Genomic DNA, 27525 nt, shown 5'->3' with positions numbered 1-27525 from the left:
GGTGGGAAAGTGAGATTTGGAATCAGGCACACCAGGGAGTAGGGGGCCCAAGGAAGGGACAAGGTACTAAAAGCAATGCTTTGTCCATCTGAATCTCTGTCTCCCAGGCGCCTCAAATGTAACAGGAATGGCCGAGCACAGAGGCCTACCGCCCTGTTCCCGGATGCCTTCTGGGACAGTGTGCTCTGCTGGTGGGCGCAGCCACCCACGCTGGAACCACCCACCTCCCTTTAACAATGTTCTTTATGCAACATGGTTCTTTGTGCACCATGCCCCTCCCTCAGATGTTCTGGAGAAGGTTCCAGGGCAGCACGTGAGGAAGTCTCCTTGCATTTGTGTCTCATGTGGGAGGGACAGCTTCGGTTGAACCCACTCCTCAGTGGGGCACCGTCCGGGCCCCATGCCACGCTCACCTCTGCCCTAGGCAGACGCAGCAGCCCGCACCTGTCCGGCGGATGGCTCTCCTTAGCCACCCCTGTGCAGATGCCAACCTGGACCTGTAGCCCCAGCTTGTGTCCCTCAGGGCTACCTGTCCCCCTGTGCTACTGGTCGAGCTGGGTCCTCTGTCCATTCTCGTGCCTGCTCCCCGCTCTTGCTCAATCCGTGGCCCCCTCCTGCTGCCTCCGTGTGCCTTCCTGGGCAGGCTGGTGTGCTGGGTGGGGAGCCTTCTCCCAGTGGGACCCAGCCCCGGGGAGGCACAGGAGAAGCTGGTAGAAGGGGCAGGAGGCAGCTGCAGGGAGGGTTCCCTTTAGGCCCCAGCCCTGCCGTGGGAACCAGCTCAGCGGGTTTGGTGGGGGCTGAGCCCTGAGGTTTGCCTCAGGCCAGAGCTCAAAGGTGTCTTAAGTGCCAGGAGAATATGACCCTGAATCTTGGTTTCTCCGTTTGTTCTCTCACCTGGTAAAGATTTCAGAAGGGCTAAATGAGGCTGTGTTGACTGGGCTCACAAATGGCAGAACACTCTGGAAGGCATAACTCACAAAGCATGTGTGGCAGAAGTAGGGCCTAAGCTCTCACGTGTGTGTTCATTGGGCTACAGCCCCGAGAGGTGGGAAACATGCGCTCCCTCCATTAGTGGGAGTCGCGGGGCACAGGGATTCCCGGGGGGTCCACTGTCCTCTCTAGGGACACATGCTGTGTACTGACGACATGTGCCACAGTGACAGAATCTCTTTTACGCTGGGAAGAAAGGCCATTGGAAGGAAATTCCTGGGAAGGAGGCTACATTGTAGTTCTGGTCAGCTGTGCCCCCAAGCGGCGTGAACAGCCCCATGTCCTGCAGTCCCACCTCATGGGTGGCCTGGGGTGCAGGCCGGAGCCGGGGCTCTCCCATGCAGCCCTCTGTCTCTCCCACCAGGCCAGAGGTGGGCAGGTGGGTTGCTTATCTCCAGAGTAATGGCCTTTTCCATGCAGTTTGCAGAGACAGCGGGGCTGCCGGCTAGCTCAGGCTCTGGCCCTGCAATGAACTTGGACTTGCTTGCCGTTCCTTGCTGAAAACCTGCACATGGCACGTCATGCTCTCTGTACATCCCGCGACTGGTTGGGGGACACACGCTATGCTTGGCTGTGGTGCTGCTGGGTCCCGTGAGGCGCCCTAGGTGGCCCCTGACCGGCCCTCTCCCTGCCTCTGCCCATCCGACTCCCCTTCTGCTGCCCCTCCGTGTCCTTCAGACAACAGACCTTTTGATCTTTCTTTGTAGGTTTGAACGGGACCTGCAGCAGCTCAAGTGTCCCCACATCGACCTCAGAGACGCCCGACTACTTGCTGTGAGCACTTCCCTCGCTGGCCTAGCGCCCTCTCCCCACCCTGCCCTCTGCCCTGCACTGCAGCTGGGCCTCTGGAGGACTTCCCCGGGGGTGGGGGTCTTCCTGGGCCACACAGCCTGTTCCAGGCCCAGGCTCCTCCTGGAGCCGGGACGTTGGCGCCCGGTGGGGCCACAGCCGTGCAGCCAGGGGCACTCCAGCCTCTCCCCCGCAGCCCCCTGAGCCCCGCTGGCCCCTCTTCTCCATCTCCTCAGAAAATACGCTACCATTTCCTCCTCGGAGCAGCGCCAGAGCTACAAGAACGACTTCAATGCGGAATACAGCGAGTACCGCGACCTGCACGCACGCATCGAGCAGATCACGAGGCGCTTCACGCAGCTGGACGCCCAGCTCCGGCAGCTGTCCCAGGGCTCTGAGGAGTATGAGGTAGCGCCCCACCCACGGCCCCCTGCCCTCCCCCCGGTTCCCTGCTCCCCACCCCTGGTGGGGCGTGCTAGTCCTTGCGCTCTGCACCCCGCCTGGGTAGGGCGGCAGGTTTCTCGTGGGTGTAGCCAAAGCCAGGACTTCCAACCCCACCCGTGGCCCCAGAGCCTGGCCACTACCTCTCCCAGGTGAGGAGGGCCGCCACACTCAGCCCGTGTTTCTCCCTGTTGCAGCCTGGTAGGTGGCTGTCCCTAGCTGCTGGTGTGCTTGGTCTGTCCCCCAGGGCTCTGCCATGGGAGTCCACGGGCTCTGGGGCCCGGCTCCACTTCCTGTGCAGTGGAGACCGGCTCCATAGGCAGGAGATGGCCCCCAACAAGACAAGGAGTCTTGTTCAGAGCCCCTGAAACAGCCAGGACCTGTAGGGTTGGGTCCTCTGGCAGCTCACAGCCCATCTGTGCTGTCAGAGCCACAGGGCTGGGGCTGGAGAGTCTCTGTGGCTCCTCCCCCTCTGCTCAAGCTGATCCATGTTGGGAGCTCCCTGCTGAGAGGAGTGGTGGGGGGGGCAGCGCCGTTGGTCACCAGCCTCCCCTCATGCCACCTTTCAGAGTTAGTCTGATTAATTGGGGTGTTGGGGTCATGGGGACCTCTTTGGTTTCCAGAGGAAACAGCTCATAGTTGGAGGAGTGATGAGGGTTCTGAGGGTCTGGGACAGAGGAGTCCTGGGGTCTTGCTCTTCTCCCTCCTGTAGCCCCCACATGGATGTTCCTCAGTATCCCCCTGTACCCCCAGGTGGTGGTGGGGCTCTGCTCTTGGCCTTGAACAGTAGGCAGGCCAGCTGGGTGTGAGGGAAGGAGGCCTCCCAGCCTGCTCTTAGCCTCCTCCCTCCCACTGCGTAGGCCATTGTGTTTGTCCCTAAGGCTGGGCCCCTGCCCCTCACTCCCCTGGCCCGTCATCCTCCCCCACCTCTTGCCCTGCTCATCCTCCCCTCCCACCCCACCCCCTTCCAGCCCTAGCCTGGCTCTCTTTACTTTGTCAGCTTCTCTCAGGCCACGATGAGCCTACTGTCTCAAGGCTGATGGTGACTCTTCAGGTCACAGGTTATCAGACAAGAGGGGATCGATGGCTCAGTAGGGGCCTCCTGCAGGCGAGAGCATTGTTCCCTTTCTCTTTTGTTTCTCCTCCAGACTACTCGGGGCCAGATTTTGCAGGAATATCGAAAAATCAAAAAGGTAAGTTTCCACCCCTTGTGGGGGGTGGGGTGGGGTCAGATGAAGCTGGCTCAAGGTGAGCCACACTAGGGAAGGGCCTTGGGTAGGCCCGGTTCTCCAGTCCTCAGAGCAGCTCCTGCCTCCCCCTCCCCCACCATTTACTGCTGAGAAGCTCAGTGCATCCCTTCCCTGGCAGCAAAATACCCTCCCTCCCGCACCCCCACCCCTCCGTGGGTGCAGCCCCCAGGCTCTTTCCAGCTCCCCGCAAGGACACCGGAGGAGCCGAAGCTCCCCGCCCCCCCTGCAGCAGGAATGCGCCCGCAGGGCTCTCTCAATTCTTGCTCTGAAGGCCGCTAGCCATGTGTGTGCCCCTGTGCGCCAGGCCCCCAGTCCAGGAAGGAGGCTTCCTGACAGTCTCGCCTCTGGCCGCCCTCATCCTGGCAGTGACCCTGTTTCCCAGGATGGGGCTTGGGGAGAGGCACCAGCCCAGGGCTCTGGCCTGAGGTAGAGCAAGGGTCCTCGTCCTTGCGTGGTGGGCGCTGGCCTGCAGGCAGGGGATGCGAGCCCAGAGCTGCCCGTAGGCTGGCACACGAGGCAGCCCTTGGCCCCGCTGAGCTCTTGGACTCGGGCTGGTGGGGGATGTGGCTCAGGCCCACCTCTCTCTTGCAGACCAACACCAACTACAGCCAGGAAAAGCACCGCTGCGAGTACCTGCACAGCAAGCTGGCCCACATCAAGAGGCTCATTGCCGAGTACGACCAGCGGCAGCTGCAGGCCTGGCCCTAGCCTGACGTCAGGGCGCCGGAGATTCTGCGCGGCCTGCTGGGCCAGCTCCCCTTGCTGGGCTGACCCTTCTGGACGGCGGGGGAGTGGGGGGGCTGGGCGGGGGGGGGGGGAAGCTACAGAGCGGAAAAAGAGATTTATTTAAAAAAATAAACACAAGGAAGACGTGTTCATCTGAGCCAGCAACGCCGGCTTTCAGGGGAGCCCCCGCAGACTGCTGCCCTCAGCTCCGTGAGGAAGGTGTGGTGGCCAGTGTCTCATCCCACGCCCCCAGCCCCCCACATCTCCTGGGGAGCCCTCACCCGGGATGGGCTCTTCAGGAGGCCCACCTCCTCTCCAGCCTGCAGCCCAAGGGGCTTCAGTGTCCCCTCCTGGAAAGACTCCAAGGCCAGCCTGTCTGCCTTTTCTAGTTTTATACAAAGACAGCCACTTTTAGCTACTACTTAGGAGACTCCTATTTTTGTATGAGAGAGAAAGCATCTTTTCTAAACCTGTGCCTCCCCTCCTTGGATACCAGGGTCCAGATGCCGCCCTGTGTCCTGCCTGCAGTATTACAGATGCCATCGGAAAGTTCAGAGCTGTTCCTGAGGGCTGGGGGCCGGGGAGGGTGGGGCGCAGGGGTTGCTGCCGGCTAGGCTGGCCTCCTGGGCTGTCCTCCTGGCCTGGTGTCTGGCTGTGCTCCTGCTCTGGGCCCTCCTTCCTGCCCTGGCCTCCCCAGCCCTCACGGCACCCCCAGGCGAGGACAGGGTCTCTGCTGTACCGGGGTGGAGGCCCGCCCAGGGCTATTTCGAGAACTCCAGCTGGCCCGGAGCAGCTGCAGGAGCTGCGGGAGCAGAGCCGCTCTTGGCCCACCGGGCCTGCCCTGCTATTTCAGGCTCTCAGCTGTAGGGGGTCACTGGGGCTTTTCTGGGCTACGAGCTCACACTGCAAGAGCAGTGTCAGATTTTATTATGTTCTCAATTTCCCCCTTTGCTGCTGCTTTTCTTTTCGCGCTGAGACTGTGTGGTCTCCATGCTGTTGACCTCGCTCTGTCCCTCAGTCCGCTTGTGGGTCTTGGGGTCATCTTAGCAGAGCCACCGCAGGCTTTGCACTCAGGGAGGAGCTGGGGGTCAGGGGGGTCGGGGGACCCCCCCGCCCGAGAGCGAGCTCAGAAAATGTGCCCTGTCCGCCCACTCTGGGGGCATGGGCTCTATGGACACCATAATTGCTGCTTAGTAGCTGTGCCTAGTCCAGTGTCCCCCAGAGTGTCGGGGGACCAGGCGCACGCATGCGCCTGTGTGTGCGCGCGTGTGCACGTGTGTGTGTGTATGTGTGTGCGGGGGGGGACCCTGCCGGGTTGCAGTGGGGCCTAAGGCATGTGTTCACATTCAGGGCCACAGTCCACGGAGCCACCAGGACTGGGGAAGGCAGAGGCAGTGGCTGCAACCTGGAGCCTGGGGCTGACAAGCTGGGGCGGGGCTGGGGATGCTGCCGCCCACGGGAGTGAGGCAGGGAGAGCATGAGCGATCGGCAGGCAGGTCTGTTCTTCTAAGCCACGGGGAGGTCTCCTGCTGGCTTCCCAAAGAGCGGCTCAGCGTGGAGGCTCCCCCGCAGCATGACTGGCCCACTGGTGCCTTTTTGGGGACCCTAGGATGTCCAGAGCACCAAGGCAACTGATCCTTCATGTTTCAATGAGTGTTTTGTTTTTCATTTGGGATGGAGTGGGAGGGCTGAGTGGACCCCAGGGACCCCCGAGCTCCACAGATGGCCGTGTCGCGTGCGCAGACTGTACCCAGCCAGATAGGCAGACTCGGGTGAAGGATTATTTAAGGAGGCTGCAGCCGGAGGGCTAACCCAGCCCTCTGCCCTGGGAACCAGTTCAAGGGACTCTAAGTTGAATTTCCTTTTTGTTGTTGGCTTTTTGTTGTTTTTTGTTGTTGTTGTTTTTCTCCTTTTAAGGAATTATGAAGCTAAGAAAAGTATTGTGCTTTGGGGGATGATGGACAAAAGTTCTAGCTGATTAAATATGGTCTAACTTATTGATACTGTGTCCCCCCCCCCCCTTTTAATATTGTACTGTGGAGAAAAACTGTTTTGAGCCATGGAGTTGGTGTTTACAAGAACTTTTCACTTTTGCCAAAATGTTACGATTGAAAGGCATCTGCGTCTTCAGTTTCCTAATATTTTCTTAAAAGATCTAGTGTCCTTTTTGTACACTAAGCAGGTGAATGCTGATTTTTTCAACCTACAATAAATTTCACTGAACCGAACCCCGCAGCCCCAGGTGCCTGGGTGCATTTGTGTCTGTCCTAACCGGGGCCTCCTGGCCCCCTGTGGGGGTGGGCTGGGGTTGGAAGGAGACAGGGCGCTGGAGCAGCCATGGTGTTGAGCAGGTATGAGGTGGGGGGTAGGGTGGGAGGCAGGGAGGCGGGCAGTTGGAGACTCGCAGAGACGGATGGGCCCTGCTAGTGCGAGGCATGAGGTCAAACTGCCTGGTCATAGGTAGGAAAAGATGAAGACAAGCCATGGGGATAGTGGGGAGCCACGGTAGGTATAGGAGTAGGGCTGTGTCCTCAGGTGTGTACAGGGTAGACCAGGTCTAGCAGGGGCCTTCCAAAGTGCCATAGCCCCCAGGAGTAGTAGGGACACATGGGGCCAGGGGAGTGCCCTTCCTTGGGGGGAAATGACCTGTGGATGGGGAAAAGGGCAGTGATGGCGCTGTTTTATTGTTTCTTCCCACCAGGCTGGCTCGCAGGGGCTGCCCCTGTGCCCATGATGGGGATGGGGATGCCAAGGCCCAGTGGGATCCCCCAGGCCCAGAATGCCAGCAGGGATGGCTGTCCTTGTCCCATGCTCCAGGTGAGGAGATGAAGGCAGGGGTCAGGGTCCTGCTTTTGAAGGACAGGGTGGGGGTGGGTGTTTATTTTAGAAAGGAAAAACAGACAAAGAATAATAAGCCTGGGATGAAAGGGGTCCAGGGGTCAGGGGCTCTGGGCCTTAGGCTTTTGGACAGCCCCGCTGGCTCCAGCCTTGGCCCGAGTTCTAAGGTGGCCTGGGAATCCAAGGGGCGCAGGAGACAAGGTCAGGCGGGCCCATGGGGCAGAGTGTACCCTGCTCCCTGGGCAGCCTGGCCATCCCGTCCTTTCAGGGGATAACATCTCTATCCGCACAGTCCAGGGTCCAGGGCCATTGTCTGCTTCTTTGTACCCTGTCATGCCTTAGCTTTGCTGTGGCCACATGCTCCCCAAGTCCTTCACCGGACTCCCCTGCAGCCCCTCACGCTGCCCAGAGGCACCATGGCCATCACGCCCTGAGTGCGCCTCAGCCGCAGGAGGTGCCCCCAGCACTCTGATCCCATGGCCCCTTCTATGTGCTAGGCTCTGCATGGGCACTGGTACTTGGTGGAGATAGCCCTGCCCCTGCCCTCAGTAGCCTGTGTTATGGTGGGGGCTGGGATTCCCCAGTCCCTCCTGGGGAGCACAGTACCCCCGTGTCACACACGCAGGCAGTCCCTGCAATCGCTGTCCGGTGCCCAACTGACTGTTCTGTCCTCGCCCTCCTCCTGGCACCTCCCAGCGGCTGCCCAGTGAGTGCTGGGGCTCCCCAGGCCTGGGTCTTGGGGCCTTTCCAGTCTCTGCACATTCCCAGGTCACCTGGCACTTGGAGGCACAAGCGCCTTCCAGACCGCTGGCACCAACTGGATTTCAGTTCTTGGAGCTGGTAGCAGAGCCTGCAGGTTAAGGGCTCAGTCCCATGAGACCGCCCCCAACTCCAGGCACCTGCCACAAGTCTCTGGCCACTGGCTATGAATCAGGTGTTCCCACGGCTCCTTCCTAGGTTTGCTCGAATGGCTCACAGCACTCAGGAGAACACTTCAGGCGCCAAACAGGAGGTAGATGCTGAAGGCAGGGTGTGGGGAATGGCACTGGGCGCCCATGCCCTTCTCCAGGTGTGCCCCCCTCCCACATGTATGATGAAATCACCAGCCTTTGGCTGTTGCCCTCCATCTCCAGCCAGAAACCAGGGACAAGACCCAAATACTTACTACGCAGTATTCCCTGTCCCCAGCCTTGAGGGTCGGCCCTGGTCCCCAGACTGCTGCTCTCCCCATCCCACCTGGCCACCTTCTCACCTGCCCCTGAACCCACTCCCCCCAGGCTTTTGCATGGGCAGTTCCTCATGTGTCTTGATAAAAGATGTGTCTCAAGACCCCTTCCAGCAACCACCTCTCCCAGGCAGCCTGCCCTGCCAGACCCAGCTTCCAAGTTGCCTCTGGCTTGGGGTGCCCCAGTCTACTTCCGGCTCCCCCACACTGGAGTCCCTTGAGGTTGAAGCTTGGAGCCCCCAACCCCCAAGGCCAGGCCCTGACCATGTTTCCTGCGAGTGTTCCCAACTATCCACCTTTTGGGTCCGCTCCAGTGGTGGAAACTTTCCAGCCAGAGGAGGCCGCTTGTTTTGGAAAGTTCCTGGGGGAGCCGCCCCCGCCCGCCCTCCGGGTTCCCACGCTCCCTTATCACTGGGTGCTACGGGGGCGCAGTGCTGTGCGAGCCTTGCTCCTCCCCAGCTGACCTCCTTGGTCCTGCCCCCCTCCCCCCTTCCCCTCCTCTCCTCACCGAACACTAGCCCCTCCAGCCTGGCTCCGCCAAGCCCTCCTGCTACAGGTAGGGAAACTGAGGCCTCGCAGCGCCCCTTCCAACACACCGTGTGAGCCAGGTCGGGAGTGCCTGGTGGGTAGTACGGCTCAGGAAAGGGGAGGTGGAGGCGCCCCGGGCTGGAGGACTGCCTGGCTGTGGGCTCTAAAGCCCTGGCTCAGCCTTTGGCCCTAGCTTCCACAGCAGCATCTCGGACCCAGGTGCCCAGGCCCACCTCCTGCCTAGTGGCTGGGCCTGGCGCTCTCTCGCAGCCCTAATGTTCTCTTTTGTAAAATGAGGAAAAGTGGCCGCGCGCCCTAACTGGCTGTGATGCGAAGCGAGTCCACGCGCCCGGTGCGGATGGCCGGGGTCTGTAGCCCATGTGGATGTCCCGCCGCACCCGGTGGGGCGGGAACCCAAGGGCAGGGATGGATCGGGCCTGCCGGGCCTTGAACCCGAGACCTCCGAGTGCTAGGCGGGCGCGCCCCTCCTCCCCGCGCGCCCCTCCTCCTTGGCGCGGGTGGGGTGAGGGGCGGGGCGTGGGCGGGGCCGCGGCTCTTTTCTCTGGAGTTCGCGCGCCCCGAGCCCTCGCCGACCGCCACTGTCCGAGTTGACTCCGCACCGGTGAGTGCTGCTCCGGGGCGTGGTGCGGGCTCTCTGGGGACCGCGGTCGGCTCGGTCCGCCGGCTCTTGTGTCCTCGCTGACCTTCTGCCCACCCTGCGCCCCTAGCTCTCCGCGATGGAGGCCACAGCCGATTTCGTGGTCGAGAGCCCCGACGTGGTCTACGGCCCCGATACCATCGAGGCTCAGTACGAGTACCGGACAGCGTGCGTCAGCCGCGAGGGCAACGTCCTCAAGGTAGGCAAGGGACCCGGGCTGGAGGGTGGGAGCTGGGGGAACCTGGGAGCCGGGAGGGGACAGGAATTACCCAACGTCGAAGACTCTGCTCCGATAGTGAGGGAGGAAGGGCCTGTGACCGCAGACTCACTGCGCTGCCTGCCCCTAGGTATACCCCACGTCCACGCGCTTCACCTTTCGGACCGCCCGGCAGGTCCCCCGGCTTGGGGTCATGCTCGTCGGCTGGGGCGGGAACAACGGCTCCACGCTCACCGCCGCGGTGCTGGCCAACCGACTGCGCCTCTCCTGGCCCACGCGCACTGGCCGCAAGGTGGAGGGTCGGGTGGGGCTCGGCTAGAGTTCTTGCAGGACGGGGAAGGGCCTTTAGGGGGCGGAGCTCTACGAAGGAGGCAACCCTCCCGGGACAGAGCCTAAAGTGCCCGCGTGCTGTCCTGGGTGTGTGTATGTGGTGGTGGTGGGGGGGTCTCCAAAGGGGGAACGGCTTCTGCCTTGACTCGGAGCACAGAGCTGAGGCGCCCAGAAGAAAGGCGGAGCTTGAGGGTGCTGGGTGGGGCCGTGAGGGCTGGTGGTTCACGCCACGCCCCACCTCACCCCGCCCTGCCTGCCGCCCCCCAGGAGGCCAACTACTACGGCTCGCTGACGCAGGCGGGCACCGTTAGCCTGGGTTTGGACGCCGAGGGCCAGGAGGTGTTCGTGCCCTTCAGCTCACTGCTGCCCATGGTGGCACCCGACGACCTCGTGTTCGACGGTGGGCGGGGCCCTAGGCAGGGGGCTGGGGTGGGAGGCGGGGCCTGGAGGGGTCCATGTTCTGAGTTGGGCTGAGCTTGGGGGTGTGTCGTCCCCTGCCCCAGGCTGGGACATATCGTCGCTGAACTTGGCTGAAGCAATGCGGCGCGCACAGGTACTGGATTGGGGGCTGCAGGAGCAACTGTGGCCGCACTTGGAGGCCCTGCGCCCGCGGCCCTCTGTCTACATCCCTGAGTTCATCGCAGCTAACCAGAGTGTGCGTGCTGACAACCTCATACTGGGCACGCGCGCACAGCAGGTGCGGCCCCGCCCCAAGCCCTGTATCCCTTGCCACTTGTTGCTCTTACCTTTCTCGAGCCTGAGTTACCACCCACCACTCCCATTCCATGCCCCTCACCCCTTATTGGCCTTTTGTCTCCTCGTTCCCATTCTGAGGTTCCAGACCTCACTTTGTACTTGGGGAACTGAGTAGCCCAGACCTCCCCAGGTCGAGGAGCCTGTACAATCCCTTTCCCTCCCCACCCAGCTGGAGCAGATCCGTAGGGACATCCGTGACTTCCGGTCCAGCGCTGGGCTAGACAAGGTCATCGTGCTGTGGACAGCGAACACTGAGCGCTTCTGCGAAGTGGTCCCAGGCCTCAATGACACCGCTGAGAACCTGCTGCGGACCATCCAGGTGGGTGCACCCAGGGTTGGAGAGAGGGGTCAGGACCCGTCCCAAAGGATCCCTCCCTGCTGATCCCCCGCCTGTGTCCACAGCTGGGCCTGGAGGTGTCGCCCTCCACTCTCTTCGCTGTGGCCAGCATCTTGGAGGGCTGCGCCTTCCTCAATGGGTCCCCACAGAACACACTGGTGCCCGGGGCGCTTGAGCTCGCCCGGCAACGACGTGTCTTCGTGGGTGGTGACGACTTCAAGTCAGGCCAGACCAAGGTCAAGTCCGTGCTTGTGGACTTCCTTATCGGCTCTGGCCTCAAGGTGCGTGGGCTTGGGGGGTGCACAGCTCAGGAGTGGGGAGGGGGTGGGCTGGACCCCAAGCACCAGGCTTGTGGCCGCGGGGCTTGTGTGCCCTGGGGCCTGCAGCTGCCGCGGGGCCCCTTGTTCCCACAGACCATGTCCATCGTGAGCTACAACCACCTGGGCAACAATGACGGGCAGAACCTGTCGGCGCCGCCACAGTTCCGCTCCAAGGAGGTGTCCAAGAGCAGCGTGGTGGACGACATGGTGCAGAGCAACCCGGTGCTCTACAGGCCCGGCGAGGAGCCTGACCACTGCGTGCGTGGGCCATAGGCCGCTGGGGGGCCGGGGGCAGGGGGGAGCCCCTGGCGGAGCAGGGCGGGGCCCCCTGTGACCTCGTGCTGCTCCCCAGGTGGTCATCAAGTATGTGCCGTACGTGGGCGACAGCAAGCGCGCGCTAGACGAGTACACCTCGGAGCTGATGCTGGGTGGCACCAACACGCTGGTGCTGCACAACACGTGCGAGGTGCGGGGCCTGCCGGGGCGGGAGTGGGGCTGCCTGTCGGCCCCACCTGCCTCCTGACCCGCCGGCCCCGCAGGACTCCCTCCTGGCTGCGCCCATCATGCTCGACCTGGTGCTGCTGACCGAGCTGTGCCAGCGTGTGAGCTTCTGCACGGACACCGACCCGGAGCCGCAGGGTTTCCACTCGGTGTTGTCGCTGCTCAGCTTCCTGTTCAAGGCGCCGCTGGTGCCCCCCGGCAGCCCGGTGGTGAATGCGCTCTTCCGCCAGCGCAGCTGCATCGAGAATATCCTCAGGTGGGCCCCGGCTTTGGGGTCCCCATCGGAGGCCCGCACATCTGCTGGCCGCCTCCGCACGGGGACTGGAGGGCCTGGAGGCTGTGGGGTCCCCGGCCTCGGAGTCCGGCTCCACTCAGTCCTGACCTTTCCCCCAGGGCCTGTGTGGGGCTCCCGCCGCAGAACCACATGCTTCTGGAGCACAAGATGGAGCGCCCTGGGCTCAAGCGAGTGGGGCCTGTGGTAGCCACCTGCCCTGTGCCTTGCAAGAGAGGAGCGGCGCCCACTGCCCCCAATGGCTGTACGGGTGATGCCAATGGGCTCTCGCAGGCTGACACACCCCAGATGCCCACCACTTAAGGCCATGGCCATCCTCCCCTAAAATTCTTGCCCCACTGCACCTTCAGGACCCAACCCTTCCAAGATCCCTGAAGACAATAAAGCCATTTGCCACTCTCAGCCACAGCATCATCTGTGGGTTCTTGGCGCCTGCGACCTAACCCTAGCCACCCCCCAACTCCAGCCCCATCTCCCATCTTTCTCATGGTAGACTCCTAGCTACCCTTCCCAAAGCGATGCCCCAGCTCTTGAAACTTACAGAACCCGGAGGCCTCTGCCCAACCCCTGATGGGAGGATGTGGCCACAAGCCACAGCGAAGAAATCTGGAGACCAGATACCAAAAACCAAAACCAAGTTACATTTATTGATGGGGCCCACCCCTGCTGTGCAGGGGAAAGGAGGTCCCCAAGAATCCCCCGGGGACAAAATAGAAATAGCGGGAAGGGCCTATACAGGAAAGAACGTCTCTGAGGTCCTTGTGTTTGCTTTTTTTTTTTTTTTTTTTGGTTTTTTGTTTTTGTTTTTTTATAAAATGAGAGTCCTTCGTGTGGGGCCTCCCAGCTGTCCAATCCTTGAACTGGATGGAGTACAGTCGCCCGAGGTGTGACCTCAGACCCTCACCCAGCAGACTGCCCCAGGCCCTGGACCTTGGTCCCAGGCAGGGGCACTGGGCAGAAGCCGAGGCCGGCAGTGGGCAAGGGGCTGCTGCCCCATCACACGCTCATGGTCATCCCGGGCGAGTACTGCGGAGAGACGAGGGGGTGGCGCGCGGAGGCGGGCTCAGCTCTGGCCTATGCTGGGACCCGCCCCCCGGGGAGAATGGGGGACGGGGCAGGGCGGAGGGAGGGGAGGAGAGAAGTGGCGATGCGTGGGGAGACTGCCCTGGGGTGCGGGTCCCAGGATGGGGTGGGGACAGGGAGGGGGACCGGTGAGATTAGGGCGGGAGTGGGGGAGGGAAAGAAAGGGGAGGGGAAGGATGCCGCGGCCGCCCCCCCACCTGGCCCGCCGCGGTCACGGTCTTGCTCTTGCCCCCCGGCCGCCCCGCCGGGGCCTGCCCGCCAGGCCCCTCCGGCCCGACGCCGCCGCGGGGGGGGGAGTCGACGCAGTCGCTTACGCTTTCGCTCGGGAACGGGTGCAGGAAGGTCCCGGCGGCCGCCATCTCGCCGTCGTCCCGCGGGGTGCCCGGGGCGTTGCTCAGGCCGGCCACGGCGCCGGGGGAGCTCTGGGGGCGGCCGCGGTCAGCGCAGGGCTCCCCGCCCCGCGGGCCGGGCCCTGCCCACTGCTCGGCCCAACCCCGACTAGGCTTCCCAGCTCTGACCCAACCCACATCCCCGCACCCAGGGAGTCCCAGGTTCCGTCCCCACGCAGGACCGCGGCCCTCACCTTCGGCAACCCGTCCATATCGCCCGAGCCTGTGGACCGACAGACCGCGGACCGTGGCTCAGATGTGCCTGGGACAGGCCAGCACCAATCCCCGGCTTCCCCCAGCCTAGGATCAACTAACCCCTTCCTGAACTTGCTGCGTGGCCCTACCTCCGTCCCTGGGCCCAGCCCGCTGGGACCCCGCTGGGGGTCCCGGATAGAGGGTCAGGACGGGGGGTCAGTGATGGCACTCTTGGTTTAGTTGCTGGAACTCCCCCCTGCCCCCCCCGCACACCTTCCGCCACTTCCCCCCTCGCAGCCCCTGCCAGTGGACTTGGGGTGCAACCGCCAGGGGGCGCAGGCGGCTTGCGAAGTAGCGGGGGTGGGGAGTGAGGTGTGTGTCTCTACTCAAAGCCCACTCACCCAGGGATCCGTTCACGTGGTGAGGCTCCATCGCACTCATGGCCGCCATGGGGCCCTCGGGACCAGGGCCGAGCGGGAACTGCGGGCAGGGGGCAGCGTGGGACTAGGGCCATCAAATCCCCAGCGGGGGCACCGCCTGCCACAACACCCACCCTGGAACCCCCGCAACTCACATTAGCCCTGCTGGCGCCCGGCCCAGTGGGGTTCATGATGGTGTACATGTTCTCGCTGGAGTTGGTGGAGTCTGGGGGAGATACCGGGACGTAAGGGGAAGGGCTGCGAGGACTTCTCCGGGAGCGCACACCCCTCCCTGTACCCCGCCCAGGCTGCAGCACCTCCAGGGCTGGGCATGATAGGTGTTCCAGGGGGCCCACCTCCTCCTGGGGGTCCCTGCGCAAGGAAGGAGACAGAAGGTGAGAAAGAGCCCCCCATCTGCCAACCACCGCCCCTGCCCCCTGGCTCGAATGGAGCAGCCACTGCGTCACTCAGTCACTCACCGTGTAGCTGCCGGGGGAGGAGGAGGAATAGGGAATCTGGGGAGAGGGGCAGCCATGAGAAGTTGCCCTGCTGTACCCCCACACCGCTCATCTGCTCATCCACCCACCACCCTCCCGGGGCCGCCAGCCCGCCTCTCACCGAGTTTCCACTGGGGCTGGCCCAGGGGCCTCGCACTCCAGGGCCCCTAGAAGACACAGTGGGTGGACCCCAGGGTGAGGCCAGGTGGTACACAGCCCCCCACTATACATTTTGTGACCTCCCCCACTCTGCCCCACGGGCCCCCAAACAGGGCCGCAGAGCAGCCCATGTTGGCTAAGAGTTGGTACCCAGGGATGGATTCCAATCAGCCTCCGAATCCCATCCTATCACTCACTGGCCTTTGGGCCTCAGTTTACCCCCCAATACAGAGTAAACCACCAGAGTGGTTGCGCAGACTGAGTATGCCCCAGCAGAGTCAGCCCATGAAGCTGGGTGGTGGCCTTACATGTTCATGGTGGGCAGGCCCGGGCCGGCGAGGGAGTTGGGTGGGGGCCGCATGCCACCTCCATAGCTCTGGGAAGGCAAAAGCATGGTGAGTGCAGGCCAAGATGTCGGGGAAAGCCCCAGAAGCGTACCCTCTCTCCTGGCCCAGCCCTTACCTGGGGTCCAATGTTGGCCATGCCCCGTGGAGGTGTCACTCTCTGCATCGGGCCCAGGCTAGGATGCCCTGGCGGGGAGGGAGGCAGGAGGAAGGGGGCTCAGGCCAGGAATACTCCCCAGTGTGGACACGCACTGGAGGGGGTGTTTCTGCACCAGCAGGCAGCAGGGACGAGGAACTTGGAGCTGAGGGTGGCAGCAGCGGGAGCTTCCCTACTCACCCTGAGCACGCGGGGAGGGTTCCATGGCGCCAGGGAGGAGGGGCTGGGAGCCGGGGAGCCCCACAGGAGGCTGCAGAGGGGGTGTGGCAGCACTGAGCGTGGGTACCCCCTCGCTGGCCCAACTCCTGCCCCCCCTCCCCTCATCCCTCTCTCACCTGACTCGGCATCCGCAGGGTGGGCCGGGGGCCCCCTGGGAACCGCGGTGACATGAAGGGCTGGAAGAGGTGGGCCGGGGATCAGCACCTCCCACCGCCCGCTCACCCCCCAAAGCTACCCCATTCCTGCAGCTGCCCGGGCCCCCAGCCTGGACAGCCCCCCTCCTCCAGGACCAGCCAGCAAACCACAGCCAGCCAGTGCCCGGTGCGTGAGTGCAGTGGGGCTGGGGACTCCATCTGCTGGGATGTGCGTGTGCAAAGGGGCAGGGCATCACAGGTCCTTACCTGAACATGAGGCCCCATCATGGGGGCGTTGGGATTGTGGGGGGGGTTGCTGGGAGCCAGGGGGGCCCTAGGAGGACAGAACCAGGTGGGTTGGGAGGAGCGAGGTCCACCGAAGCTTCACTGTTATCTGTGGCCCTACTGAGCCTGGCCAGGGAGGGTGAGGGGACGCCATGGAGGTGGGAGGGTGGGCCAGCCCTGTGCTCCCCCGAGGGGAAGACGGGGTTTGGAGTGAGGGGCCCTACAGGAACAGTCACAGGCAAGACCCATGGCTCAGAGAGCCATGCTCTGAGGCCCTTAGCAACCAGGCCCGCACTGGCCAACCTCACAGAGACACCACCCTCTCCTGCTTTGGGGCCCAGCCCAAACGGTCCCACCCCTGCCCTTGCCACCAAAGCCACTACACAAATACCCACCTCCTGGAAAGCCCCCGACCCACCTGCGGCTGGCCCAGGCCTCTCCCTGTAAGATCCACCGCCCCCCACCCTCACGGCCCATGCCTTCACCCTCCAACATATGCCCACTCGAGTTGGAGAACAAGGGGCACCGGCCCTGGCTGTACCTGGAAGAAGCTGGGGGCCATGGGGCCTGCTGCCATCGCATCGTTGGGGGCCATGCTCCCCATCACAGGACTGGGGGCCGCCACAGCACTCTGCAGGGGTGAGGAAGACCAGGAGAACGAGCTCTCGTCACTTCCTGCTGAGTGCCCCTCCTATCTGCAAGCAGCCCACTCTGCAGAACAAGGAGCCTGGGCCGTGGGATCCTCCACCCCGGTGAGGGTGTGAGGACGCCTGGAGCGTTCTCTACATGAAGGAGGAGCCGCTGCCCCTGTCCCCAGCCCAGTGTCAGCTGCCCTGACTCGGGGCTGCTCATTTGTTCTCAAACGTGCCCTGTGGACACAGGCTTTGCCTCTTTGCAGCACCCAAGACACTGGCAGTGGTCGGGGCCCTGCCTGATGCCGCCCACAGCCCAGGGAGGAGGCCAGAGACCTGGGGATCCCGGCTCCTAAGGAGTCAGTCCCAAGCCTGAGGATTCTGGGGGTCTGAAGATGCCAACGACCCAGGACCCCCGTGGGCATGTGCCTCCCGCATCTGGCACGGCTCGCTCTTCCCATCGGAATTTCACCTCAGACTAGTGGGCATGTCGTCCCTGACTCTAGCCCCAGCCCCACACGCCCCAGGTTCTCCTGGCTGGGAAGACGGACGAGCTGGACTCCCAGCTCTGCCCAAGATACCCAAATAAACAGAAATCAACTGGCAGCTTCAAGGTGAACCTCCCTCCCACAGGGCTCCTCCCGGGAGCTGCGGGGGCAGAGCACCCCCGCTTCCAGTCCGGAGGGGGAGGAAGAGCAGGACTAGGGGGCGGGGTGTCCAGGCTCCAGACCTCTCTTCAGTTGGAGGAGGGGAGAAGACCGGGTGCTAGACAGGGGAGTTCCCATGTCAGCCAAGGGTGGAGATGCTGGTGGCAGGCCAGAGCTGGCAGGGGGACAGGCTGACAGGCCACTTCCTCTGGTAGGTTCCAAGTCCCAGGCTTGTCTGCCTTTGGGAACAGAGGAGGGAGGAGGGAAATGGAGGCCTAGTCTACAGGGTAGAGGGAACACATTAAAGGACAAGAAAGGAGCACTCTGCAAGGACTGAGTAAAGACAGTACTTCTGTGGGGGGCCCCTCCACTCTTGCCTGCTGGATCATCTGCACCCACTCCACCCCCAACGGGATCTGAGAGGGAGGGTATGGTCTGCTTGGGGCACAGCTCTTCCTGGGACTGACACAAGCCATCACATGGGGATGCTCAGGAATCTGTAAAACTGCAGCCACTTGGACTCAGAGAAATGAAGCATTTTGCCCACAGTCACACAGCATTTCCTGCTCCAAAGAAGCAGGGAGAGGGTCTCTTGGCTGGGTCAGAGCAGGACCCCTGGAGACATACTCCTCCCCTTGGGTATTGCAAGCTGCCCCCCACCTTCCTGCCCCTTCTCGAAGATCAACCTCCAAAGGTCTCCTACCCAGGTCCCAAGCTGGGGGGGGCGGGGGACACGTCTTCCCCGGCCTATGGTGACTGAAAACAATCCCAGGGCCCATCACCAACCTTTTGAAAGCCAAAGAGATCCTAGGGGGGGGGGGGGGGGGCAAGCTCTCACACCCTCCAAACTGCCATCCCCCCCCACGGACACACACAGCCTGACAGCTGGAGCGCCTACTGTATTCTCGAAGGCGCCTGCCTCAGTGGCTGAAGGAGGCACTTCTGAGCCTTCGGTCTGTCAACTCCCCCCAACCTACCCCACAGAGAGGATGGGAGAGCAGTCCCCCCTTTCAAGCCAAAGCAGGCGCCAAAGCATTTCCTGGTCAGGAGGGAGGAGGGGGGGCAGCCGCTCTCTGGGCTGCCAACGAGGTGTGGGGGCAGGGAGAAGATGGGGCACCCCTCACTCACTGCGGCTCCCCAACTCTAGGCCCAGAAAGGTTAATACAGGGCCCACCCTCACTGGCGGGTGGCCCGAGCTAGACCCCCCCCACGTCAATCATCCACCCGGAGACGCCCTGGCCCATCCCGCGTTGCTATGACGATGGGTTGGGCGCGCTAGCGTTTCCTGGAGACGCCGCAGTCGGCTGCCGGGAGGGGTGAACTGAGCCCCCACTCGGAGGGGGGCCCCGATCGTGCGGGGGAGGCAAGCACAGAGCTCCCCCCACGTTAGAGCAGAGGCCGGGCAGGATGTGCGCCCGCAGCTATAGGGAACCCGTCACCCGGGGCCGGGGCGCTCCCTTCCCCACCACCACGCCTGCGGTGCCCGCACTATCTCCCCCGACGCACTCCGCTGCCATGGTAACCGTCGCGCTCCCAGAAGCGCGCTCCCGCCGAAGTGGAGAACGCTGTGCTCCGCCTTCCTGCCCTCCCCAGAGGGGCCCTGAGAGGCCGCTAGGGGCGGGGGCAGAGGAGAGGCCCGGGTAGGGGTGGGGAGGGAAGGGGGCACCAGCAGGCTGGGAGGGGGCTAGAGCCCGACTGGGAATGAGCGCCCACGCGGAGTCATGCACACACACAGATCCAGACACCCCTGGAGCCCCATTCTGGCAGAGGGGGGCCGGGGGTGGGGGGAGGGGGCGGGCGGGACGCTTAGGGGCAGTGGAACCCAGTGGGGACCCGGGCTCCCATGCACATTGTACAACAGGTGCGGAGCGGCTTCCGGACATGATGGTTACCCCTCGTGGACTGCACCCGGGCTCTAGAAAGGCCGTCACTTGCGGGGTGGGGGGAGGAAGCGCGTTTTGTGGGGAGGCGGTGCACGACCTTGACCAACTGCAGAGCGATTGGTGGGCGGGACGGGCCACGCCCTGGGAGGCCCGAAAGGGCACAGCAGGGCGGACTGCTCAGGCAGTGAAGCCCACAGCTGTAGGTGAGTGGGTGCACAAGGTGGGGGCGCGGGGGGAGAAGGGAGAACTCGCCTAGAGCTGCACCGTCCCTAGACGCCAGCTGAGCTGCTGCTTCCCCCTTGAGTGGGCCCGGAGGCCCCAAGCCCTTCCTGCCCAGCCGGAGACTTCTCTTGAGAAGCCAGGTGGCCAAGCCCCACAGCCAGGATGAAGAGGATAAAGGCAGGGGCAGCCATCTGCTCCCCATGACGACAAGATGCCACAGCCCTTTCATGTTATTCCCCTCCTCTCCAGATAGGCCTTGGACCCACACTCAACCTGGACGGAAACTGAGGCCAAAAAGGTGGGGTCAACAGCGCCAATCACCAAGCCAAGTCAGGAACTGTGCCTGTGCTGGGCCTCTACTGCTGGAGGGTGCCCCTGCCCCTTAGCCAAGCCCATTGCCCCAGGGGCTCAAAAAGGCTGGGGTGGGAGGGGCTATGCAATGGTGGGCCCACCGCCCAACACAAACACACACCACCACCCCCCCACCCGGAGCAGATGGGGAGGCAGAGCTCCCCACTTGGGGCTCCCAAGGGATTCAGATGAGGGGGGAGGTGACGTAGGGCTGGGGTCAGGAAGGTGGGGGGTGCTGAGGGGACCCTCAGGAGCTGGGTGCAATAGAAGGAGCCTCCCCCACCCCGTGAGTGACCCTAGATTGAGGGCATAGGGAAGCCCCAGAAGTGGCCAACATCCCAGATTAAACCCCAACACCAGACCCACCTGCCCACCCCAACCAGCCTCAGGCCATGCAGGCCCCCAAGGCCCCAGGCCCTGAAACTGGCCCGTGCCCAAGAGCCCTGATCCAGGTCCATGGGGCAGGGACTCACGTAGTCTTGGAAGGCCTTGGCCTCATTCGAGTGCTCACACGCCTCTCTGCGGTCAGGTGCTGCACAGTACAAGTCCCAGAACACGCTGTGGGCGGCAGGGGAGGCGGGGGGGGGGACAATGGTTTCCCTAGGCATCCCCACCCAGTCCCCTTCCACACCTCCCACCAGCCCCACACGCACCACCACCAGGAATGCAGGAAGCCTGGGGGCTCCCCCAGCGTAATGTTCTTCTCCCATCGGATCTGCAGGGGAAAAGCAAGATGGTGAGGGGGACCTACTGCCCAGCCCCTCCTGACCTCTTCCAACGTGAGGCAGCCCCAGCCCAGCCTGGTGCCTGGGGAATGGGGAACCAGCCACCCCAAGCAAGGGTGCGGGGCAGGGGACAACCGTGTCAGGGGCAGAGAAGTGGGCATAGATCCTCAGTTGGCCAAACAGATGCCCTGATCCCAGCCCACAGACCCCGACCCCCCCCCAGCCCTGAGCCCCCAGAGCCAGCAGAGGAGCAACCCAACCCCACCACTGGAGCCCCAGGGGAAGGGGGTGGAGAGGACGCCAGGGTATGGGAAGTAAGGAAGGACCCTGCCTGGGGGGCTCTGCCTGGCAAGGCTGGCTTACCTCGGACAGAAAGGTCTGGGCTGACTTCTGGGCACCGACGTGCAGCAGGTACTCGTACACATACAGCGCCAACCTGCAGGCAGGGTGCCGACCAATTCAGGCTCTCTGGAGGCCTGCAGCCGTCGCCACAAGCCCCTCCCCAAGGGTCCCCGGGAGAGGGCTCGGTGAGCCCTTTCGTGACACCATCCTCAGCCTCACTCACGGCCCCTCACTGGTTCCCCAACTGCCCCCCGCCATCTCTCCCACCCTGACGTGACGCCTTCATCAGGTGCTCAGTCCTGCCAGCTCCTACACATTCGCCAACACCCAGCCGGCGGGCCCTTCATCTAGGCAGCACCCCTGCAGCCCTGACCCCTGACTTGCAAGCCACCCATTCTGCTCAGTTCCACATCCCCTCGTGGGCCAAGCCCTGGCCCTGTCCTCCCAGTGTTGAGATCCCAGAACAGCCTTCATCCTAGGACGATCTGGCCAGGAGAAAGGGCTCCTGAACGTCACTCCAGATTCTACCCTGGGTGGGGTCTCCCAGCGGGTACCTGAGGCCATGTGGCCGGGGCCCAACACCTAATTTCCTTCTGGCTTTCTCTGCTAGGGAAAGAAAGGTGCCCTCTAACCTGAGGTCTTCCTCCTCCAGATGCCCCCACAACCCCATTTTCTTTTTCAGGTCAAGAGCCCATCTACCCATGGTGGCCATGACCCAGCTCCACCAGCCTTGCAGAAGTAGTGTGGACAAGTGAGGGCAGGTGAGGGGCCATGGGGCCGGCGGTGCCACTTGGCTGCCACAGCACTGCCTTGTGGAAACACAGTGCCCAGTACTCCTGGATGGACCAGGCTGGCTACGACCTGCCCCTAGAACACAGCCACCTTCTGACCAGCAGGGTCCTCCACAGGCCACACAGGAATGCCAGGCCCTCTACACCATCTTCCGAGCCTCCACATCCTTGGCCCTGACACCCCTCCCCCATCAGTCCTCCCCACCAGCAAGCAGAAAAACTTCCTGCCTCCTGGGGTCACCCACTTCCCAACCATCCACAGTTACGGGCCCTTCCCAGTGCTCCCAGGAACCTACTGTCCATCCAGGCCCCACATAGGCTGAGAGGGTTGGTTCTAGATCCAAGACCGGGGGGCTCCCCAAGGGCTGCCCTGAGCTAGAAACCCTTCCAGGACACCTCCCCACTCAGTTGGCCACCCTTCCCTGGCTGAGGGCCCCATCCTAAAATAACCCTGCTTTGACTCATGTTCCTGTTCTCTCCCACCTTCCCAGCCAGGCTTCTTGGTCCTCACATCCCCGCTCCCCATCAGATCACCCCCCCACTTCCTCAGCTCCCCTCAGACCTTGCGGAGATAGTTCTTGCCATTCTGTCCCGGCCCCTGCTCCCTGCTCCCCCCCACTGCTTCTGCTCTTACCCTGGATCCTCTTCCTTCCTCCACCCATTTTCATTCATTCAGCACTCGCCCAGCACATTTGTGCAGTATACGTTACAGACACCTGAACCCCTGGAGGCTACCTGAGGAGTTCTATGGTAGGCGGGAAGGTCGTGCGTGCTAGGGAAGGACAAGAAGCAGATGTTTGAGGGACTGGGGTGGGTGGACCCAGGGCAAGGTGTGCCCCCCAGCTCCCATCGCACCAGATGAGCTGTGACAGCCACCAACAGGGACAGGGCACAGCGGGGCATGGCTCATGGTGGTCCCGCCGCTCCAAGTGTGGGTTTTCCTCAAGACCGGCTGTTGACTCGGCCACATCATCACTCCGCTCTCTCAGCCTCCCTGGCCCCATAGCCTCCAGGTTTAGCTGTCCAACTCACTGCTAGGATTCTCTTCCTTTTTAGAGGCTTCCTGAGCCTTCAAGCGGTCTGCATCTGCTGGCCCAGCGTCCATCAGTGAAGGAACAACGGGCTGAAGCAGAGCCGACCAGCCCAGGCCTGCCCGCCCCTTCTCCCACCCTCCGGGCAAGGAGAGAGGCTGACAGAGAGATCCAGCCGGCCCCTCACCCATTCTGGGGGTCGCTGCGGGAAGCAGGAAAGTTGATGATGAGATGCCCAGAGATAAGGGAGCAGGATGGGATGGGGAATCAAGCTAGGCAGGTGTAGGGATGGGGCAGGGGGACTGCAGTCTTGCCCTTTGGGCATTCTGGCTCAGAAAGCTTTCTGGAGAAGTGACCCTTGGCTCCTACCACATCCACCAAGGACTCAACACCACCAGCCATCAGGTCCTCCCACACCTCCCTTTTGCCCTCAACTGTTCAGGGGTGGCATGTGACCCAGGATGCAGGACCCCACTCCTGCCTGCTCCCCTCCCCCCTCCACTAGTCCTGCCTGAGCTCAACCCTGGGCCCTAGCTTCTCTCTGGGTAGCCTCCTCTCCCGCCCGGATGACATCTTTGTGCAGTTGCCCAAACTCGGGGTTCAAGTGACATCTTCAACATGCTCCCCACCAGCTTCTTCCTTTTCCACCTCCCCTGTCCCATCTGACTTGGGTAGTCTGGCCTTGACTCAAAAAGATACATGGATGCATGACTATCCACCCAGCCATCCCCCTGAGATCACTGCACTTACTGAATGTAGGGAAAATTTTTAAGGAAAACACTCTCTCTTCTGCTTTGGAGCCCTCCTCTTGCCTTCTCTACCACACTGCATCCAGGCCACTACCGCCTCTTGCTTGGATTTCAACAGGGCTCCCCCAGGGGCTACGCTCTCCCCAGCCTCCAGAGTCTCCACATACACACTCACCCTACAGCACTCCTTCAGTCCCTCCAATGGCCCAGCACACGTACAGTGGCCCCCCTCCACCCCAGGGCCTTTGCACAGGGTGTTCCCCCACCTGGGGCACTTCCACCTAGAGACCTATGTGGCTCAAATGTCACTTGGCACAGTCTTCCCTGTCACACCTCACCTCCACCTGCCCCATCCACCCTCCAATCACCTTATTTGTCCCCTTCTGACACAGGTCTCTCTGCTCACTGCCTCAGCTCCTTCTGAAACAGCTTTGGGGGGGCAGCGACTTGGTCTCTTTAGCTCACGACTGAACTTACAACAGCGCCTGGGGCCTCTTGCACCCCTAGCTACCCCAGATGCATGAACAGACCAACACGGGGACTCCCTCCTGCGAGGACAGGATTGACACAGGCAGTCAACTGGTAAGCACCAGTAAAAATCAGCTTAGTATTTTGACGTTAAGGATTTGGGGTTTTATCCCCAAAGCAAAGAGAAGCCAGAAAACATTTTAAGTTTTGTTGGTTTCTCTTAAGTGTTCGTACTCTCATTTTTACCAGGATAGAGTCTCAGGGAAGGACTGTGAGCTGTTTTGTTTTCAGGGAAAACTTTTGAAGCCTGGACATTAGACCATGCTGTTTGAGACCCCACGCAGGAGCCTCCCGCCTGAGGTGTCCAGTCCAGCCCTGATCTCAGTTACAGGGAAGGGCCTGGGGTCTGAATCCAAATCCTGGCATTCCTACCCCTAACCAGGCTGGCAAATGACCTGCGGAACAAAGAGCACACTCATGGGAGGGGCTTCTGCTGTAAGAGGACAGGTGGCTGGAAGGAACGAGTGACCTAGAGGATACGGGGTGGGGGGGGTGTCCCCAGACCCCAAGTGTTCACAGGAAGAAATGCACGCGGGGTTGCTCAGGTGACAGAATGGGACATTAGAGCCTTGGAGACTACAATGTGGTCCCACCACTGTAATGAGCAAGAACTATGGCAGGGGCGCTTGGGTGGCTCAGTGGGTTGACCCTCTGCCTTCGGCTCAGGTCATGATCTCAGGGTTCTGGGATCGAGCCCTGCATAGAGCTCTCGGCTCATCAGGGAGCCTGCTTCCCCCTTCCCCTCTGCCTGCCTCTCTGCCTGCTCGTGCTCTGTCAAATAAATACATAAAATCTTTAAAAAAATAAAGAACTATGGCAGGTAACAGAGGTTCTGAGCACGAGTACAGTGTCCTCCTCCTGCTTAAAGCCTCTGGACTTGCTCCTGGGGGCTGGGAGACGCCCTCTATTCAGGGCCTTGTATCACTTCCCAACAGAGGGACGCTCCAGCCCACGCATTTCTTTCCCCACGCCCCTTCACCCTGCTACCCTCAAGGCCAGGCCTTTGGGTGTTTCCTCACCATCTGCCTGGCAGCCTCCATGCTTGCCCCTTCTCCCAGCCAGTGGCCCGGGTGATGACCCCCACTCACGAATTCGCCCTCTGTCTTCCTCCTCCTGTTCCTTCCCTCTTCTCAAGCCCTTCCTTGGAAGCTTCCCTGTGTCCCCTGGCTCTGCTCAGCCTCCAGGACTCAGTTCAGGGGTTCCTTTCTCAAGAACCTTTTGCTCATTTGCCCTCCAAACAAGGATGCCCACAGCCACACCTGGAAGCCCGGCAAGAGACAGAGCAAACACAAGGTGATTCCCTCACCTGCTGGGCTACGGAACAAACTACCCGTGGTCAGGGGCACCTTCTCAAAACCAATCCCGGCGAAAACCACAACACACCAACCACGGTTGTCATTTACAGAACTATTTAAACCTACCTGGCAGGACTTCACGTCGGCAGAACCTCTGGGGCCACAGGGGGAAGGATATAAAGGGGACTAAGGGGACTTCCACTAACCCTGTGACCTTCGTCCTCTTATTTAAAAAGCCTCGAAACCAAGGACCAAATGCAAGTGCTAGTTAGTCCTGGGTGGTAGGTGCCCTCCAGGCTGCCCTGTAGGCTGGGAGTGTTTATTATTGGATTCACCATCCACGCACCCAGCAGGTACTCAGTCCATTTCTGGGGCAGGCTGTCCCAGACCTAGTGCTGAGATGAGGAGCAAGAAGTGGGCCCAAGACAGGGACCCAAGAAGGAAGAAGGGCAGGAGGAGGCAGAACTGCCAGCCCGAAGAAAAACAGCACCACAGAGGGGCACCTGGGTGGCTCAGTCGTTAAGCATCTACCTTTGGCTCGGGTCATGATCCCAGTGTCCTGGGATCCAGCCCCACATCAGGTTCCCTGCTCCTCAGGAGGCCTGCTTCTCTCTCTCCCCCTTCCCTGCTTGTATTTCCTCTCTCACTGTCTCTCTCTCTGTCAAATAAATAAATAAAATCTTTAAAAAACAAAAAACAAAAAACCCAGCACCACAGAGCTGAGGACCTGAGCAGTTTAGCCTCCCCACACCCCCATTTCACAGAGGAAGAAACCGAGGCCCGGAGACAGGAAGTGGCTCTGCTGGTGGCTGCCTGTGTGCGGTGCCCTCCCTGCAGCCTCTCACCCCTGTCCTTGTAAGAATCCTACAAGGCCGGTTGTCCATATTTCAGAAACCGATGCTCAGAGCAACCAGGTATCCTCTCCAGGGTGCCCTCCCCCCTCCCGCCTTCTGAGATCTCTCCCGCGCCCCAGACCCAGAGACCTCCCTCAGCAGACCGCTTCCTCTCCAGGGCTCAGGCACCCCCACGGATGAAATACGGGATGTGACCATCTGGTGTTTTCTAAACTTTCTTTAGCAGCAGAACCCTATCTCCAAACCAAGGCTCCGATGGGACCCTCTCGAAGAAATGGACAAGCACAGGACGGGTCTGGCCACCCACGGGGGCTGGAAAACAGGCACGACGGGGCCTTTAGTCCCCGCAGGAGGTGTTTTTGCAGCAGATCCCAGAGTCCTCCCACTGTGAGCCGTGTGGTCTCCCCAAAGGACCCACCCAGCCGCCAGCGCGGGGCTGGGGCCTCCAGCCCTCACGCCCTCTCCTCGCTCAAGCTCTTCCCGACGTGCAGGGGTCCCCAACTGGTCAGACCCCCACCCCACCCCACCCCATCCACGGCCCCAGCAACTTCGCTGGAGACCGGGAGATGACGCTCCGGGGCGCGACCTCGCGCGCACGCGCGACCGCAAACCAGCGCACCCAAGACTCGACGGTCGGGGAGGTCGCGCGCCCCCTCAAATCCTGCGCCCACGAGTCTCGCGCGCCCCCGCAATGTCGCGACCCCTCCAGCGGGTCGGGTCTCCGCAGCCCTCGGGATTCACGCGCCCCTTCAACTCTCACGACCTCTCGGCTCTCGCGCACCCCGCCCCCTCCAAACCTCACAACTCCTGACGCCCCTCGCGCCCCCCGGAGTCTCACGCGCCCCCTCAAATCTCGCGAACTCTCAAGCACCTCACATGCCTTCGATCCAGCACGCTCCCACATATCTCGCGACCCCTCGAGCCCCTCCGGCCTCGCGCGCCCCTCAAATCTCGCGCCCCTCGGGTCTCGCGCGCCCCCGCAAATCTCGCGACCCCTCCAGCGCGCTCGGACCCCGCACGCCCTGCCCCCGCGCCCACGTGCCCCGCGCGGTGCCCGCCGGCATTGGGGCCCACGGAAGCTGCGCGGCCGCCGAGCCCCGCCCCCGGCTCCCGCGGCCCCGGCCCACCGACTCACTTCTCGCGGGCCTGGCTGTCGGAGGGCACGGCCGAGCCCTTGCCCCCCTTGGCGTACATGCTGCTCCGAGCCGCCGCCGCCGCCGCCGCCGCTGCCGCCGCCGGGGCCCACACCTGTCAGGCGGCACCGCGGGCCGCGCTAGCGGTCGCCATAGCTACCCCGCGCCCCGGGCCTCACCGCCCCGAGCCCCGCGCGGGCACCGTGGGCATCGTCCGCGCGGGGGAGCTCCAGACTGCCAAGGCGGCGGCGGCGGCAGCGGCG

General features: G+C 62.5%; 3 protein-coding genes across 4 annotated transcripts in view; 2 read left to right on the top strand and 1 right to left on the bottom strand.

Moving 5' to 3' along the window:
* LOC111143794 (elongation factor for RNA polymerase II) overlaps nt 1-4268 on the top strand; it is a 72412-nt gene extending 68144 nt beyond the window's left edge. Inside the window, exons 9-12 of the mRNA XM_022497674.1 lie at nt 1698-1764; nt 2016-2187; nt 3369-3413; nt 4062-4268. Coding sequence (XP_022353382.1) covers nt 1698-1764; nt 2016-2187; nt 3369-3413; nt 4062-4178 — 401 coding nt within the window. The 3' untranslated portion in view covers nt 4179-4268. The remainder of the gene's footprint in view (nt 1-1697; nt 1765-2015; nt 2188-3368; nt 3414-4061) is intronic.
* Nucleotides 4269-4297: 29 nt separating this feature from the next.
* Nucleotides 4298-12600, top strand: LOC111143792 (inositol-3-phosphate synthase 1). Of its 2 annotated transcripts, XM_022497673.1 has the most exons (11): nt 8525-9409; nt 9516-9644; nt 9793-9954; nt 10260-10392; nt 10496-10689; nt 10918-11067; nt 11151-11366; nt 11499-11663; nt 11758-11871; nt 11945-12162; nt 12300-12600. In XM_022497673.1, the coding sequence occupies exons 2-11, from the start codon at nt 9525-9527 to the stop codon at nt 12499-12501; spliced, it is 1674 nt and encodes a 557-aa protein (XP_022353381.1). In that variant the 5' UTR covers nt 8525-9409; nt 9516-9524; the 3' UTR covers nt 12502-12600. The 2 variants fall into 2 exon arrangements, with proteins under 2 accessions (XP_022353380.1, XP_022353381.1); XM_022497672.1 differs by lacking the exon at nt 8525-9409 and adding an exon at nt 4298-7013 and having other exon boundaries at nt 11151-11663.
* A 216-nt stretch (nt 12601-12816) lies between these two features.
* On the bottom strand, nt 12817-27323 carry LOC111143796 (single stranded DNA binding protein 4). Its single transcript, XM_022497677.1, is given in 19 exon segments — nt 12817-13224; nt 13596-13703; nt 13865-13893; nt 14267-14345; nt 14440-14510; nt 14602-14656; nt 14764-14799; nt 14903-14948; nt 15249-15316; nt 15403-15470; nt 15622-15691; nt 15777-15836; nt 16062-16106; nt 16108-16128; nt 16621-16710; nt 20288-20372; nt 20468-20529; nt 20903-20975; nt 27265-27323. Coding segments are annotated over 19 exon segments (1155 nt in total). The 3' UTR covers nt 12817-13194.
* Nucleotides 27324-27525: the final 202 nt, after the last annotated feature.

Source organism: Enhydra lutris, unplaced genomic scaffold, assembly GCF_002288905.1.
Source record: "Enhydra lutris kenyoni isolate GAN:26980312 unplaced genomic scaffold, ASM228890v2 scaffoldscaffold10, whole genome shotgun sequence".
Lineage (NCBI taxonomy): Eukaryota > Metazoa > Chordata > Mammalia > Carnivora > Mustelidae > Enhydra > Enhydra lutris.
Note: the sequence above shows the minus strand (reverse complement) of the source record. Positions and strands in the feature narration are given on the sequence as shown.